Source organism: Theropithecus gelada, chromosome 1 (assembly GCF_003255815.1).
Source record: "Theropithecus gelada isolate Dixy chromosome 1, Tgel_1.0, whole genome shotgun sequence".
Lineage (NCBI taxonomy): Eukaryota > Metazoa > Chordata > Mammalia > Primates > Cercopithecidae > Theropithecus > Theropithecus gelada.
In genome coordinates this window covers 122,327,423-122,341,322 of record NC_037668.1, presented here as the reverse complement: position 1 = coordinate 122,341,322, position 13,900 = coordinate 122,327,423, and the positions used below count along the sequence as shown (strand labels likewise).

Below are 13,900 nucleotides of genomic sequence, written 5' to 3'. Positions count from 1 at the left end.
TTAGTAGAGATGGGGATTCACCACTTTGGCCAGGCTGGTCTCGAACTCATGACCTCAGGTGATCCGCCTCAGCCTCCTAAAGTGCTGGGATTACAGGCGTGAGCCACCGCGCCTGGCACTGAAAGGTTGTTTTATTCCTACCCTAAGAAATACAGTTTTTTATCCCATATGACTTACAGGATACAAACCATGGCTGCACCTTCTATACAGGGCATGAGTCTCTACTCTGAAAAGTGAGAATTTCCGAAAAGTCTTGATCCAGCATCTTTCAGAGGGAAAGCCTAAATGCTCTGGAAAAGGTTTGTAACAGCCTTGCTGGGATTAGCTCCTCAGCTCAGGCCCAAGGGTCTGCCGTTCCCTAGCTGCAACTTGGCTGCCGAAGGTTGAAAGCCAGTGATAACCATTTTACAGAAAGATTTGTTTTGCCTTTGATGACAGGGCTTTCACTTAAGACAGCCTCTCCAGGCATCGTTGAGAAACCAGTGTTGACCTGATGTGACCTCTAGAAAAGCAACGTAGTCTTCTATGTTATGGGACTTCCATGGCCATGTCTAAACTTTCCCTGAATCTAATCTAGCAGCTTAAGCGGCAGCCGAGAGAAAGATGAAGACGTATCACTGATTAAGAGAAAAGGCCCTTCGTGTATTTACTTGAGGTGCTCCTGGTTTAATGCAGACATTTTCTGTCATCATTTTAATAGCAGCATCCAGACTTTTAAACCTCTGTAAGGTCACATAGCTAAGAGGCAAATATGAGATCGCAACCCAGTTTTGTCTGGTTCCAAAGACCACGGTATTCCACAATACCACAATACTCACACTCGCATCTTTATCAATGAAGTGGTATCGAGGATCAGCACTTTAAAAATAATCTACTTTCATAACAGAATAAAGAGGGTCAACGTTTTTGCTTCACCTTCAGGGACAGAAGCCATTTGGAGACCGTTCATGGGGGCTCCTGGGATGATTACTGGGGGTCCACTCGGGCCCTGTTACTTCCATGGCTATCCTTGTGATTGCTAAAATGACCCTGCGGCATCCCACTGGGGTGGAGCTGGAAACGAGTCCATGGCAGGGATGAAGGCTGACACATGAGGCAGAGCTAAGGATATGGACCTCTTCTCCATTCTCCTTCCCAGCTCCAACATGTGTGAAGAGAGGAGGAGACTGAGGGCTGGGGATGGTGTGAGCCGGGGAGGCGGGAGGCGATGTGCAGCTGTTTGAAGAGAGAGGTCTCTCACTCAAGAGAGGTTTCTCTCCCTTTGACACATTTAGTTGAAGGAATCTGACAACAAACCACAGCTTTTTTTGTCAGGCTGAGTAGGCAAGAGCCATGTGAAATATTTTCCCACGCTGCTTCCACCTCCTCACAAAATGCTGCCTAAGTAGTTTCCATTTTCCTTTTGTTTTCCCCACGCTCCAGGTCAAATGGTAACTGAAAAACCAACATCATTTTCGGTCATTGTTTGGTTTTGCCGTTTAGTGGATAAATTGGAAAAGTGCTTCTCCTGATCATTTGTTGGTTGCAAGATTGTACCAGGAGGCAAGCTCTGTACCTGTTGTTGAAAGTTATTCAGGCACATGCAAGTTCCAGGTCTGTGGAGATTTTACTTCTCAACCTCCTGATCACAAATTCTTGTAGTCAGGGGCCAAGGCTTCCTTCAAAGGAAGGCAGTGTAAGGAAGCACACACTTCCATGCAGACACTCAAGTTACTATCATTCAACTTATTCATAGTAAATGCATCACTACAAAGGCGTGTGCTGAGTTAATCTGGGTCCCTAATTCCAAAAAATTATTATTGGCACTAGAACGTCTCTTTCCCTCTGTTTTTTAAGTTTGTCACTGGGTTGGGTTGCTTGCTTCTGACCATAGCCTTTTGAAATGCCCAACTCTCAATACGCAACCACAGCCGAGCTCGGGATGCCTTGAGATTCAGAGTGACAGATCTGGCCCTGAGAATGAAGCTTCTCGGGTGTTATCACACTCTGTACTCGGCCGGCAATTCACTGTGGCTCATGTGATAACAGCCCAGACTCATGGTCTGCTATGCAACACTCCTTGACATTCCCCTAAAACTCTGTTATCTGGCAAGTACTTTGCACTTAATGCCCAGAAAATGTAAAATCTCTGGACTCCTGTGGGTTTTCTGGGTGTCAAATCAGCAAAACTCTAAACAGCTTTGGAAGTGAGTGTATAAGATGTGCCTGGAATAACAACCTGCCTCTCACTTTTGATAACAACTGGATTTAGCTTTATTCTGCGAAAGCAGAGCCCATCGTGCTGGGGCATACTCCACCCCACCCCCGGGCCTCCCTGGACTCCATGAAGACTTCCCAAAGGTGCCTGGCCAGATAGTTTATATGAATACATTCCCCGATCTTTAGTTTCCATATGTGCAGTCACCCCAAATTGATCTGCCTTTGACAGAGCTGGGGGTGCCAGAAGAAGCCCCAAAGCAGCTGAAGATTGAGAAGAAAGTTGGTTCCACTGCAGGACCCAAACTCGACCTTGCTTTTCCTGGGGCCAGGAGACCTCTGAATGGATTCAGCTGTCCTGGGCCAGAAGAAACGGTACCTGGGAAAACAATTTCCAGAAAGCATTGTTCTTGGTGCTAATTATTGGGTTAAACCATCAAGCTGAACTGAATAACATTACTCTTTACCTGTCATTTGCCAATGAATTCAATGAATATAATGGTGAGTGTATGTGTCTGAGTGAGAAGGAAGGGGGAGTTGTCTATGAATAATTTGTCCCCCTAAGATCTCTACACACTGTCTATAAGTTATTCTTCCATTGTAGATGGCTGACTAAAGTGCATTTTGCTTTAAAAATGATCAAAGGAGAGCAAAGGTAAGATGAGGCAATGAATCCGCACATAAGATTTCTCATTATCTCACTTAATCCCCTTATTGACCTCCTGTGCACATTTAAGTTAGAAGTCATGAGGATGAGCACCATCAACTCTCAGCCTCCACTCCCTCATTGAATCGTACTTACTTCCTGGCCTCCTTTCCTGCAGTGTCTGTGGAATGTAAGGTGCCCCTTCCCCTGCCCAGGGCTAAGCCCACCTCCTCCACTTCCTTGGAGATCCCATCAATCATCCCCCAGTAACTTTAGCATCTCTCTTTCAACCAGCTGTCTCCCACACATTAACGTGGTTCAATCTTTCCTGTCTTCAGGGAGAAGACCTCCTGGACCCAGTGTTCTTGTTCCCTCCAGCTGCTGTGGCCATCACTCTTCCCTTCACAGTCTGGCCACTGGAAACAGTAGCTCCCATCTCCAGGGTCTTGTTCTTCAACCTTCTACTGTCTGGTTTCTGCCTCCCATTAAAACTGTTCTCCCAGAGGTCAGTTGTCAAATCCAATGGGCAGCTTTCAGTTTTTATCCTTCTAGGCCTTTCCTGAGCCATTTAGTACTGTAGACTGATCCTTCCTCCTGAAACATCCTCTTTCTGTGGCTCCCAGGGCACCCTCTTTCCAGACTTTTCTCCATCATCTCAAGCTCATCCTGCTCAGCCTCCCTCACTGGATTCTCTTCCTTCACCTGCTTAAAAATAAATAAATAAATAAATAACAGACTGTGATTGAAGTATACATACAGAGAAGTGCACACATCGTAAGTTCACAGGTTGATCATTTTCACAAACAGAACACTCCACGTAACTAGCACTCAGATCAAAAGATGATGTGTTTCCAGCACGTTTAGCAATGCCCTTGTGCCTGTTCCAGCCACCAGGCCCCCCGAAGAGTAACTACCATCTTGACTTCAAGCATTAGAGCTGAGTTTTACCTGTGCTTGAACTTTGTAAATGTAGGCTATGAATGCTCTGTCAGGCTTCTTTTGCTCAGCATTATGTATGGGAGAATTATACTTTTGTAGATATAGTTTATTCATGCTCACTGCGGTGAGAGATTTGGCTGAGAGAATATACCATAATTCATTTATCCATTCTTCTGTGACAGATATTTCCAAGTTTTGCTATTAGAAGGGATGTTGTGATGAACACTTGTGAACCTGCCTTTTAAACAGTCAGTTCCCTAGATTTCCATCTTAGACCTTTCTGCCTACATAGTCCCCTGGAATATTTGGAATGTTTGGAGGAACTCTGGAATATTTGGAGGAGCTGATGGACAAAGATTGTTTAGACGTAAAAGCAGTAAGTCTCTTCTCATTCCCAAGAAAAACTCATGAAAATGTTTAAGTGAGTATTGTTTTTGTAAATAGTACTATTTTCATAAGCTAAACTTCAATATCTACATGTTAATCCAATAGTAACAACAACCTGAAGTCCAAAATTATTACAGGCAAAGTGAAATTAGTACCAGCTGGAGTGCAAGATTTTTATAGGGAAATTCAATTAGTAAAACAAAATTGATTTCTCAGCTGATGAGCCCAGTGATTCCACAATACCACTAAGTCCTTTAGTTCTATTAGTTTGGTCATTAATTTCTGCTCCACAATAATTAGTGATGAGGGGACCTCTTTTATTGTGTAAATTTTCCTAGCAATGAAAGGTAGAAAATTGGGCATGCCATTCTTGCTACAATGACCAGCCAAATCAAAGCAATATGCAGTAGAGCCACACAGCTTACTAATAAGACCATGTCAAGTAAGAGAACAGTCAAGATTGATTAATAAGTAAAATTGAGCTGTAGGCATTTTAGGTAAAAGAGGTAAAAGTAAAGTTCTGGAATTACATTTGCATCAAGTTTGTAAAGTTTTTTTAAGTGTTTTGTTATTCAATAATTCAGAAATTATTTTCATTTTGGTATAATTATCAGAAAAAAGTATGAATTTAAATTTACTGATATAGTTAGTAAGCTACAGTAATAGATATTAATTTTATTCTGTCTTGAGGAGGCAGGGGGATATGCCTTACCGCAAATCTTATGATTTTAAGTTTTTTCTCCTCTAAAGATGTTTTAAAATATGCGACTTTTGGAGACTTTTCTTCTGGAAAAATTCCTCTTCTCTGTGCCAAATGGTTTTGAAATAGCCATCACTTCTCTCTGATGGTAAACTATGTAATATTGCTTCTATTTTTGAAAACAAAGGAAAAATATTTTTACAGTTTCACTTTGAGGCACTTTAGAAAGAATTCTGGTAATGCTGAGTGAACAATAAATAAATTTTAAACAAAAGGCCGATTCAAAGTTGGAAACAAATATTTCACTTGATTAATTGGCCATAAAAGGATTTGGAGAATCAGTTGATACCATTTTAATGTTTTTATAACCTATGAAAGCACTTCCGTTCCAGCTAGTAATGTGCAATGGTTGATGTATTTTGAACTTACCACACATCTTCCTACTTGGCTTGACACTGCTTAGCAAGTTTTTAAAACTTGTGAGCCTTGTTTTGGCCGGGCGCAGTGGCTCACGTCTGTAAGCCCAGCACTTTGGAAGGCCGAGGCAGGTGGATCACAAGGTCAGGAGATCGAGACCATCCTGGCTAACACGATGACACCCCATCTCTACTAAAAATACAAAAAATAACCCGGGCGTGGTGGCAGGCACCTGTAGTCCCAGCTACTCGGGAGGCTGAGGCAGGAGAATGGCGTGAACCCAGGAGGCAGAGGTTGCAGTGAGCCAAGATCGTGCCACTGCACTCCAGCCTGGGCGACAGAGCAAGACTCTGTCTCAAAAAAAAAAAAAAAAAAGAAAACTGTGAGCCTTTTAAAAATAGATGCAAGAATTGCTAATATTGGGTATTTTGTATTTCTTTTACTTTCTTAGAAGATACTCACGACAGTAATCTCTTCTCCTTTAAATTTTGCAGCAACTCCATTGGATTATGTTAGTATTTATAATACTTATATTATTATTGCAATCATGGACCTATCCAGTATCTGAATTTTATTCAGATACTATGGAAGCCAAATTTGAACTAATTTAGGCAAAAGGAGGTTTTATTGAAAGGACTGGAGTGTCTTACTGCTAACCTGCCTGAAGAGGAGGGGAGCAGCTGTGTCCCAAGGACAGCTGGAACCAGGGACTCAGCTGCAACTGGAACCCATGCTCTCTACCTCGTCCTCTCTGTGCATTCCCTTTGTTCTCTGTTACTGCAGATCAGATTTCTCCTAGTGGTGGGGAACACAGCCTCAGGTCCTCTGCTAGCCTATGTGGCACTTTTATGCAAAATAGAAAAGGTGCTTCTCTGGGTGGATGCAGCCTTGTGGTTGTATAGTTTGGTGAGCAGAAGATGCCTTTGTGAAAGGAAAAAGATATCTCCTTTGCTAGGATGCAGTCCTGTACCTGGGTCCCAGGCTTGTTTAGCAAAACAAGTGAGATCCAGTCCCCAGTCTTTGCTTAGGCCCCTACGTACACAAACTGAACCTAGCCACCCAGCATGGCCTCTAATTTCTCATCACTTCTGTACTTCTGTAATGATTAACCCATGCTTCTCACAGATCCACACCCCAAGTTTCTGTGAATAGGCCCTGATTGGCCCAGTGAAGATCATGTGACTACACATGACCAATCCCTTTGGCATTAACAAGCCTACTGCAGACTCTTCCCTTGGCACTGGAGTCACTCCTAGAAAAGAGCAAATCTTGTGAGCCAGGCAGCCAACCTGCTGGCAGCTTCCACTCAGCCTTGGAGTTTTTTCTATGTGTAACTTTCATAAACTGAGGCTGATTTATTTATTGCACTATCATCTCATGAAATATTATTGCATAAGCTGAGGAAACATATTATTCATGATGATTGGAGTTTCAAGTTTTAATTGCACAATGATTTAGTTTTGAGGTTGGTAGGAATAAATTCAAATTTAAAAATCAGATATTTTTCATCTTACATTATGAAGTCCCAAAACTGCCTTTATACTTGTGACATAGATTCATAATGTCTTCTCATTCCACCTAAAATCACTGTTTCAAATAAATACGTGTCTAATGATATATTTTGGGACATTCTATTTTCTTCAGCTTGTTGCAAGTGAATTAATGGAGATCTTTTGGTACTGGTTTCACTATCAAATTTATTTCCACTCCAAAATTACAGTAATTTCAAAGTAATTTTGTCTATATAATTTTTCCATAGCTTTTTTTTCAAACAGAAACTTTAAAAAGTTATAAATTACTTCTCTCCACTACTGAATTTGTGTTTGCAGAATAACTGATATAAGTAGCAGAATGCCTCTTCCTAGTTCAACCCTCAGGAATAGAAGTGAGAAGATCTTGAAAACTTCACCATTTCCCTTGACTTCTTTGTACTTCTGAATGTAAATGTGAATTGATATGGTCTATCACTTAACATCACAACTCTCAATCCATGTGCAGGGTCCTAGCTCAAAACTACTGCCAGGACCACATCAATTTCATACCTACCCTGATCCATTTGTGTTAATGGTGATAACTATGAGAATGAAATGTGCAGTTATCAGTGTCATTCTTGACTCACTAGGTATATTCTCAGAAATATATGAGAAAACTGAACACAGCTTTTAGTTTGACATAATTTTTAAACAACTGGAGTTACCGTGAGAGAAAAATCCTACCAAATATCTATAATATTGAAAGAGTAAAAAAAGAGTTAAATGTCCTTAACCTCATTAAACATTAGGGACATGCAAATCAAAACCACAGTGAAATACCGTCTCACACCCATTAGGATGGCGATGATAAGAAGAAAAGCAGAGCACAGCAAGTGTTGGCCGGGATGTGGAGAAGTTGGAACCATTGTGCACTGCTGATTGGAATGTACAATGGTGCAGCTGTTAAGGGAAATAGTACGGTAGTTCTTCAAAAAATAAAGTTATACTATTTGATTCAGCAATTTCGCTCCTAGGTTTATACCCCAAAGAATTGAAAGCAGAGACTCAGATATCTATACCCCTAGGTTCATAGCAGCATTACTCACAATAGCCGAAAGGTGGAAAAACCCAGAAGACCCTGGATGGAGGAATGGATAAACAACATGTGGTCTATACTGACAGTGGGATATTAATTGGCCTTAAAAAGGAAAGAAATTGTGGCCGGGCACGGTGGCTCACACCAATAATTCCAGCACTTTGGGAGGCCAAGGCAGGCAGATCACCTGAGGTCGGGAGTTTGAGACCAGCCTGGCCAACATGGAGAAACCTCATATCTACTAAAAAAAAAAAAAAAATTATCTGGGCTTGGTGGCACGTGCCTGCAATCCCAGCTACTTGGGAGGCTGAGGCAGGAGAATCGCTTGAACCCAGGAAGCGGAGGTTGTGGTGAGCTGAGATTGCGCCATCGCACTCCAGCCTGGGCAATAAGAGCGAAACTGTATCTCAAAAAAAAAAAAAAAGAAAGAAAGAAAGAAAAGAAGTTCTGGAACTCTGACACATCTGCTATGGTCTAAATTATGTGTTCCTCTAAAATTCATAAATTGAAATCCTAACTCCAAAGGTGATGCTATTAGGAGGTGAGGCTTTGGGGAGGTGATTAGGTCATGAGGGTACAACCCTTGTGAATGGGATTAGTGCCCTTATAAAAAGAAGCCCAAGAGAGACCCCTTTTCCCTTCAACTGGATGAAGTCACCCCAAGAAGGTACCATCTACATGTCAGGAAACAGGCGTTCACCGGACACCAAATCTCTTGGCACCTTGATGTTGGACTTCCCAGCCTCCAAAGCCATGAGGAATAAGTTTCTGTTGTTTATAAACCACCCAGTTTATGGTATTTTGTTATAGCAGCTCAAACAGATTAAGATGGCTTGCTACAACATAGATGAACTTTAAAGATTACGCTTTTCTATGATTCCACTTAGATGAGGTACTTAGAGTAGTCAAATTCATTGAGACAGAAAATAGAATGGTTGGCAGGGGCTAGGGGGAGGGAACACTGGGGAGTTAGTGTTTAAAGGGTACAGAGTTTCAGTTTTGCAAAATGAAAAAGTTCTGAAGATGGATGGTGCTGATGGCTGCATAACAATATGTACGTATTAACACTACTCAATTGTAAAATAAGGTTCAAATGATACATTTTATTTCATGTATGTGTCAATCTCAATAAACAGATTTGTTCAGGCAAGAACATTGATTAGATGGGAATAATACTATTAGAGCATCATCAATTGAATATTAACAAAGTGCTCATAGTTTAACTTTCTCCTTTCTAGCTCAATGAAGAATGGACCATTTTAAAACTATGACAGAACGTTATTTATATAGCTGATGTGTTTGGGAATTGGAAGGAGGCATATTCCTTCACCAGCTGTAGCTCCCCTTCAGCAATCTCATATACTCTCCAAGTTTCTCTTTCCTGGGTCACCTGTTTAATCACTCCCAGGACTTAATCTTCCACCTATATGTTGACCACTCACAAATCTATGTCTCCATCTCACAAGCTTATTCTTGACTCCAGACCCAAGTATTCAACTGCCTGCTGAATATGTGTGGTCAGATGTCATAGGAACTTCAGCTTCAGTATATCAAATGCAAACCCCTGTTCTCCCCCGCTGCCTCCTACTCCCCACTGGCTTTTCTCTGGCATTCCCTTCTCAGTTATCAGCACCTGGTGGTCAAGGTGCTCAAGCCCCAAACTCCATCTAGCTAACTTCTGCCTCTTCCTTACCACCTTCTTCCAGTAACTCATCCAGCACTGCTGTGTCACCTTCCTTCCTATCCCTCCAGTCCCTCCCCTTCTCTCCATCATGGCTGTCACTGCATGGTTCAGGCTCTCTGCCTCCTCCGAAACCACTCCCACGTTGCTGCGAGGTGAACTGACTACCCTTGGCAGCCACTGGATTAAAATCTTTCGTCACCTTCTGCATGATAAAACCCACACCCTTTAGCATGTAACAAGGTCTTAATGATTCTGCCAGACTTTGCTTGGGGGTGGCCTGCACTTGCGGGCCACTCCAGTCACTTCATAGGCGCTCAGTAAATCTCAGTTGAATCAGTCATCATCATCATCATCATCATCATCAATTTTTCAGTCCTGTTCCTGTCTCCTTTTCCGCATCCTCCATTCATAGCCTTCACTCCAGCCATGCTTCACTTGTGGTTTTCCTGGGCAAGATAAGCTATTCCTCCCTGTCTTTGCAGAGTTTAAATGACTCACTTGTTCAAGGACCCACCATTGTCATGTGGACCCTGAGCAAAGTACTTAATCTCACTAAGCTTCATGTTCCTCATCTGTAAAACAGCAAACAAGAACCTCACAAAATTGTAGTGAGGCTAAAATGAAATAGCATATGCAAAAGCAGTTTATAAATCATAAACTTACTCTAAAATGTTATTTTGTAATTCTGCAAGCTTGTCTTAAATGCCATCACCTCCAAGGAGCCTTTTTGCCTTCGTACGCAGAAACCATCTCTCTCGTCTTGGAAGCCCCACCATGCACAGCCTGTGGGCCCTCATCACACTCCTTGAGTTATTTGAGTTCAAGTCCCATGTTTACAACCAGACCACAAACTCCATGAAGTCAGCATCCATTCCTGTCTGTGGTTCTCTCTCCACCCCTATCCAGGTCTCAAGGGTCTAGAGTCTTTCAAAGAGAACACGTTCTGAGATTCGAGGAGGCAGAGACAAAAAGTTCCATAGCAAGGTGCCAGGGAGGCTTCTGTTTGGGGTGTCCCTTCGGACCACAGATCCCTCACCTGGTGATGAGTCAACCCAGCACCACCCCACTGCAGGGCTGGGTAACGGGCCCACCTGCTGCCTCTCCTCGTGCGGGCACCCCAGTCAGACATTGCAAGTCGATCACGGCTCTGTCCTGCTGAGCCTGGAGTGTTCCAGTGCCTTTCCTGTCAGAGCTCCAGGCAACCACTACTAGTTTATCAATTTTAGCCCAAGAGATAAACATCATTACCCTCCAGTAAGCTCAGAGACAAGCCAATAGCTGTCCTGAAGTCATTACAGAGCAAGATAGAAGACTAAAAGAGGGAGGAATCATTTCAGATCTGCCAAGTGAGTTGATTGGACTTAAAGGGCCAGTCAAACCCTGGCTGCCGGCTCATGGCAGGTTCTTGCTGAGGACAAATGCCCAGCCTATATTTATGCAAAGAGATTTTGTTCCAAACTTAAGGTCAAAGATATCTAAAGACATCCCCCTCAGGAGCCCCTCTCATGGAGGAGAGTGCCTGAGGGTCTTGGTTTCCCACTGCATCCCCCACCTCAATTTCCCTGGTGCCCAGCCACTTGTGTCTTCAGGGTTCTCTTTCTCTCACTAAAAACGAGCCAACGCAGTGTCCGGGCTCCTCTCCCCAACAAAGGGCTTATGCGTAATTAAAAAGGATTATGCTTTGAAGGGGAAAAGTAGCCTTTAATCACCAGAAGGGCACAGTGGCCGGAGCGGGAGGCGCTCTTAGCGGCGTTTATGTCCTTTGCTGTCTGGGGGACCTCAACTCTGACCAATCTGGTCTTCGTGTGGTCATTAGCATGGGCTTCGTGAGACAGATACAGCTTTTGCTCTGGAAGAACTGGACCCTGCGGAAAAGACAAAAGGTAACAGTTACTGTCTGTGGTTTAAAAACGAGGTGTGGAGCAAATAAACAGGTTGGAAGTGTGGAGTGGGGTGGTGGGGCAGGGCCGGGGGTCAGTGGGCTTGTCGCCGATTAGCACTGAAGCCGTGTTTAGCTGGATGGCCGCTCTGTGGGCCCCTCTGACGGTGCCCTTCCCGGGAAGATGTGTTCTCTGTCCTCAGCCACATGAAAATCTTTTGCCCACTCTGCCTGTCAATCTATTGCCTGCCCACCCCTCCCCTACCCCCGGTTTTACACCTGCCCGTCCACTCTACCTCCCTCTAGGGCATCCACACTGAGCAGTGGGAAGAACCTTAAGCCCTGAAGAGCAGGCCAGAGGCAAACAAGAACTCCCTCAAATAGCTTCCCAGCTTAGTGAGGGCTTATTTCATTGATTCTCTAAGGCACATTGTTTTTTTCACATGTTAACATTTTGAAATTGGGATGCAGCTCACGATCAAGTCACAGTTTAACTGGACGCATTTTTTTTCTTTCTTAGTGGTGCAGAAAAATAGCAGTGCATCTTACAATTGACTGTGTCCTAGATTCTGTGAGACGCAATACATTATTAACCATCACGCACATTTCCTGAACTCTTTCAATGAGCAGACACCAGGCTGGGCTAGACTGGAGCCCTAAAAGCATAACACAGATTCCACCCTGCACTGGCTTCTGTGCTGGCTGGGAAAACCCAAAGTATGTTTTGAGACCAAGAGCAACGTAAAGTAGCACAGGTGGAATATTCCATAAGAAGTGCGGGCAAAAGGTGCCGGAGATCAGAGAAGACCAAGACTGTACATGTAAATGACAACTGGCTTTGTGCATTTTTTTCTGGGAAGGGATAAGGCGTGACTATAGAACTATAAAGAAAGAATGCACTTTGCTACAGCCTTGCAGAGTCGTGCAAATGCCAATGACTAAAGGAGCTGAAAGAGGAAGGAGGGGATAAGGGGTGGGGGCTGCATAGGGGTGAGATGAGGACCATGGGAGCTGCAAGCCACTGGAGAGCTCAGGAGGAAAGGGAGGGAGACCTGCTTTAGATGAGAAGAGAACAGTATTTGTTCCAAATCTCGGTTCAGAATAAGTTCATGTAGGTGATGGGGCCAACTGGAACAGGTGAAGGCCTACGAATGAGTGTTTCAGAGAGGGTCTCCTTAGAGTTGAATATGAAAAGGTGTTAGCTGAGTATAGAGCTGGTACCTGAGAGAGTAAAAGAAAACTCTAAGGTATCATGGAGGTAGCAATTGCAGGACACAGCTCCCACCCCTAGGGCTGAGAGAACCAAGGGAAGAGAGAGGAATTATTAAGACTTGGAAACATCAATGTGAGGTCTGTGGAGCTGACATTAGGACTTGGGAGCAAGGCGTGCATCGAGGCTGCTGCTGGGTCTCTGAGCCTGACCTCGGGTCCGGACCCCTGAGGAGAAAGCCCTGGCAGGTTGGTGCATGTAGAGCCAAGGGACAATAGCTTAACAAGCAGCATAAAAGAGAGCAGCACGGGACACACTTCAACCATGCACATAGACGGCTCCAAAGCCTGTGGGTAGCTAGCCCAGGATGCAGGGAGGCTGCAGGGGGAAGAGGCAAGTTAGACCTGGCTTGTCTGGGAAGCGCCATTGTCCTCAGGCCACTTTCCTCTGTCAAGACTGTTGCTGAAGTTATCTGTTGTCCCCAGGGGCCAAGTGTTAAGAGTAATCAGAAACTCAGTCCTTTCTCCTAGGAGCTTCCCTTCTTGCATGAAAATCCTGACAAAACTGGAAAAAACTCACGATTAAATTTTATTCATGTATTCATTCTTTCCTCCTATCAACAAATAATCTCCAGGCACTGTGCTAGGTTCATGGGTATACAATGGCAACAAGGCCTCCCAGCCCCTGCCTATGTGAGGCGTCTGTGGATTGTGGAGGAAAATCCAATATGCCATTGTTCTCTCTTTCCTATAAGAAATTAAAGCTCTCAGTTCATGTTATTCTCACTGTGCTCTCTGTGACCCTCAAAGGGGGTCACATGATAACTGAGGACTGTAGCTGCTGGCCTAAAATGAGCCCATTCCTGTGGCGTTCATGTCGCTGTGACAGAGAATAACCCTGTTTTCAGAATGGTCTGGTGCCCTCCCTCTCAATCTGGCCTTTCCCTGGTGTGGGCAGCTCCTGCTCAGGGACTCTGCCTTCTCCACAGTGTGCTCCCAAGGAGATAGAGCCACTCAGGCTGAGGGCCTTGGCCGGGCCACCCCCCAGGGCTGGGCCTGGTCTGGGCTGGCGTTCACTGGATGCCGTCCCGATGGCCTGGAAATTGAGATTTCTGTCTGGCATGCCTCCCAGTGGCTCCCCATCTGCTACCACATTCCAGGAGCTTCCAGGATGTCTGGGTAAGACAGAGGCACCTCCCACAGTTTCAGTAGCTCTGAGAGGGATCTGTGGCTCCTTCCTAAGCTTTCGGTTTTTCTGGAAACTTCTGCCTCTAG

At 44.2% G+C, this 13,900-nt stretch overlaps 1 protein-coding gene across 1 annotated transcript in view; it reads left to right on the top strand.

Moving 5' to 3' along the window:
* Nucleotides 1-11,256: 11,256 nt before the first annotated feature.
* The window catches only part of ABCA4 (ATP binding cassette subfamily A member 4), a 128,464-nt gene continuing 125,820 nt past the window's right edge, over nucleotides 11,257-13,900 (top strand). Inside the window, exon 1 of the mRNA XM_025385846.1 lies at nucleotides 11,257-11,420. Within this exon, the coding sequence (XP_025241631.1) occupies nucleotides 11,355-11,420 (66 nt within the window). The 5' untranslated portion in view covers nucleotides 11,257-11,354. The remainder of the gene's footprint in view (nucleotides 11,421-13,900) is intronic.